The following is a 1,775-nucleotide window of genomic DNA, read 5'->3' as shown; positions in this document are numbered from 1 at the left end:
ATGTCCCAGTGATGTCCCAGTGATGTCGTAGTGATGTCCCAGTGATGTCCCAGTGATGTCATAGTGATGTCGTAGTGATGTCCCAGTGATGTCATAGTAATGTCCCAGTGACGTCCCAGTGATGTCATAGTGATGTCCCAGTGATGTCATAGTGATGTCCCAGTGATGTCCCAGTGATGTCATAGTGATGTCGTAGTGATGTCATAGTGATGTCGTAGTGATGTCCCAGTGATGTCATAGTGATGTCGTAGTGATGTCCCAGTGATGTCATAGTGATGTCATAGTGATGTCCCGGTGATGTCATGCCTACCTGCAGGTCGGTCAGAGGCATCTTGGTCTTGCAGAACTCGCAGCTGGTCTCTCTGTGTTTACACTTCCAGCTCAGGTGATCGGGGATGTCTTTCCTCATCATTCGCTCCTTACACTTCCCCAGAGGACAGGGGACCTCGTAGAAGGGACACACATTCAGGTGCTCCTAGGGACAGACAGGTGAGAGACGGACAGGTCAGAGAGACAGACGGGTCTGAGAGACAGACCGGTCTGAGAAACAGACAGGTCAGAGAGGACAGACAGGTCTGACAGACAGACAAATCAGAGAAACAGACAGGTTAAAGAGGACAGACAGGTTAAAGAGGACAGACTGGTTAAAGAGACAGACATGTTAAAGAGACAGACAGGTTAAAGAGGACAGACAGGTTAAAGAGGACAGACCGGTTAGAGAGACAGACATGTTAGAGAGACAGACAGGTTAGAGAGACAGACAGGTTAAAGAGGACAGACCGGTTAGAGAGACAGACAGGTTAAAGAGGACAGACAAGTTAAAGAGACAGACAGGTTAAAGAGGACAGACAGGTTAAAGAGGACAGACCGGTTAGAGAGACAGACAGGTTAAAGGGACAGACAGGTTAGAGAGACAGACAGGTTAAAGGGACAGACAGGTTAAAGAGGACAGACAGGTTAAAGAGGACAGACAGGTTCAAGAGGACAGACAGGTTCAAGAGGACAGACAGGTTCAAGAGGACAGACAGGTTCAAGAGGACAGACAGGTTAAAGAGGACAGACAGGTTAAAGAGACAGACAGGTTCAAGAGGACAGACAGGTTCAAGAGGACAGACAGGCTGCTGAACGCACCCCATGTTTCTATAGCTAGAGTAAGCAGCCAATCAATTCAATTCAATTTTATTTTATTTTATTTATAGTATCAGTTCATAACAAGAGTTATCTGAAGACCCTTTACAGATAGAGGAGGTCTAGACCAGATAGAGCAGGTCTAGACCAGATAGAGGAGGTCTAGACCAGATAGAGCAGGTCTAGACCAGATAGAGGAGGTCTAGACCAGATAGAGGAGGTCTAGACCAGATAGAGGAGGTCTAGACCAGATAGAGCAGGTCTAGACCAGACAGAGGAGGTCTAGACCAGATAGAGGAGGTCTAGACCAGACTCCAGAACTTACAAGGACCCAACAGTTCTAGTAGTTTCAATCAGAGAGCAGGATGTTAATATAGCTAGAGGGAGCAGCCAATCAGAGAGCAGGATGTTAATATAGCTAGAGGGAGCAGCCAATCAGAGAGCAGGATGTCTCACCGGGATCTGCTGCAGACTCATGGTCTCCTGGCAACCGTTGGCGTGGCTGCGACAGTAGACCTTGAGCGCCATGATCTCCCGATGGCAGCACACGTCTTTAAAGATCTGAGACAAGATATTAATTAATATTAATAATGAATCACTCATTAACCCTCTGAGATATTAATTAATATTAATAATGAATCACTCAT

At 46.6% G+C, this 1,775-nt stretch overlaps 1 protein-coding gene across 1 annotated transcript; it reads right to left on the bottom strand.

Moving 5' to 3' along the window:
• Positions 1–99: 99 nt before the first annotated feature.
• LOC117940170 (TNF receptor-associated factor 3-like) lies at positions 100–1,710 on the bottom strand. Its single transcript, XM_034865535.1, has 2 exons — positions 1,585–1,710; positions 100–475 (listed from the first exon to the last, which is right to left on the bottom strand). The coding sequence occupies exons 1-2, from the start codon at positions 1,654–1,656 to the stop codon at positions 125–127; spliced, it is 423 nt and encodes a 140-aa protein (XP_034721426.1). The 5' UTR covers positions 1,657–1,710; the 3' UTR covers positions 100–124.
• Between the last annotated feature and the right edge of the window lie 65 nt (positions 1,711–1,775).

This window comes from Etheostoma cragini, unplaced genomic scaffold (genome assembly GCF_013103735.1).
Source record: "Etheostoma cragini isolate CJK2018 unplaced genomic scaffold, CSU_Ecrag_1.0 ScbMSFa_1860, whole genome shotgun sequence".
Taxonomy (NCBI): Eukaryota; Metazoa; Chordata; class Actinopteri; order Perciformes; family Percidae; genus Etheostoma; species Etheostoma cragini.
Note: the sequence above shows the minus strand (reverse complement) of the source record. Positions and strands in the feature narration are given on the sequence as shown.

What these genes read in the sequence shown, in the direction of transcription:
- LOC117940170 (XM_034865535.1), bottom strand. Translation starts at nt 1,656, where the DNA reads ATGGCGCTCAAGGTCTACTGTCGCAGCCACGCCAACGGTTGCCAGGAG. An exon ending in TGAGTCTGCAGCAGATCCCG is followed by an intron (nt 476 to 1,584) that starts GTGAGACATCCT and finishes GTCTGTCCCTAG; the next exon opens with GAGCACCTGAATGTGTGTCC.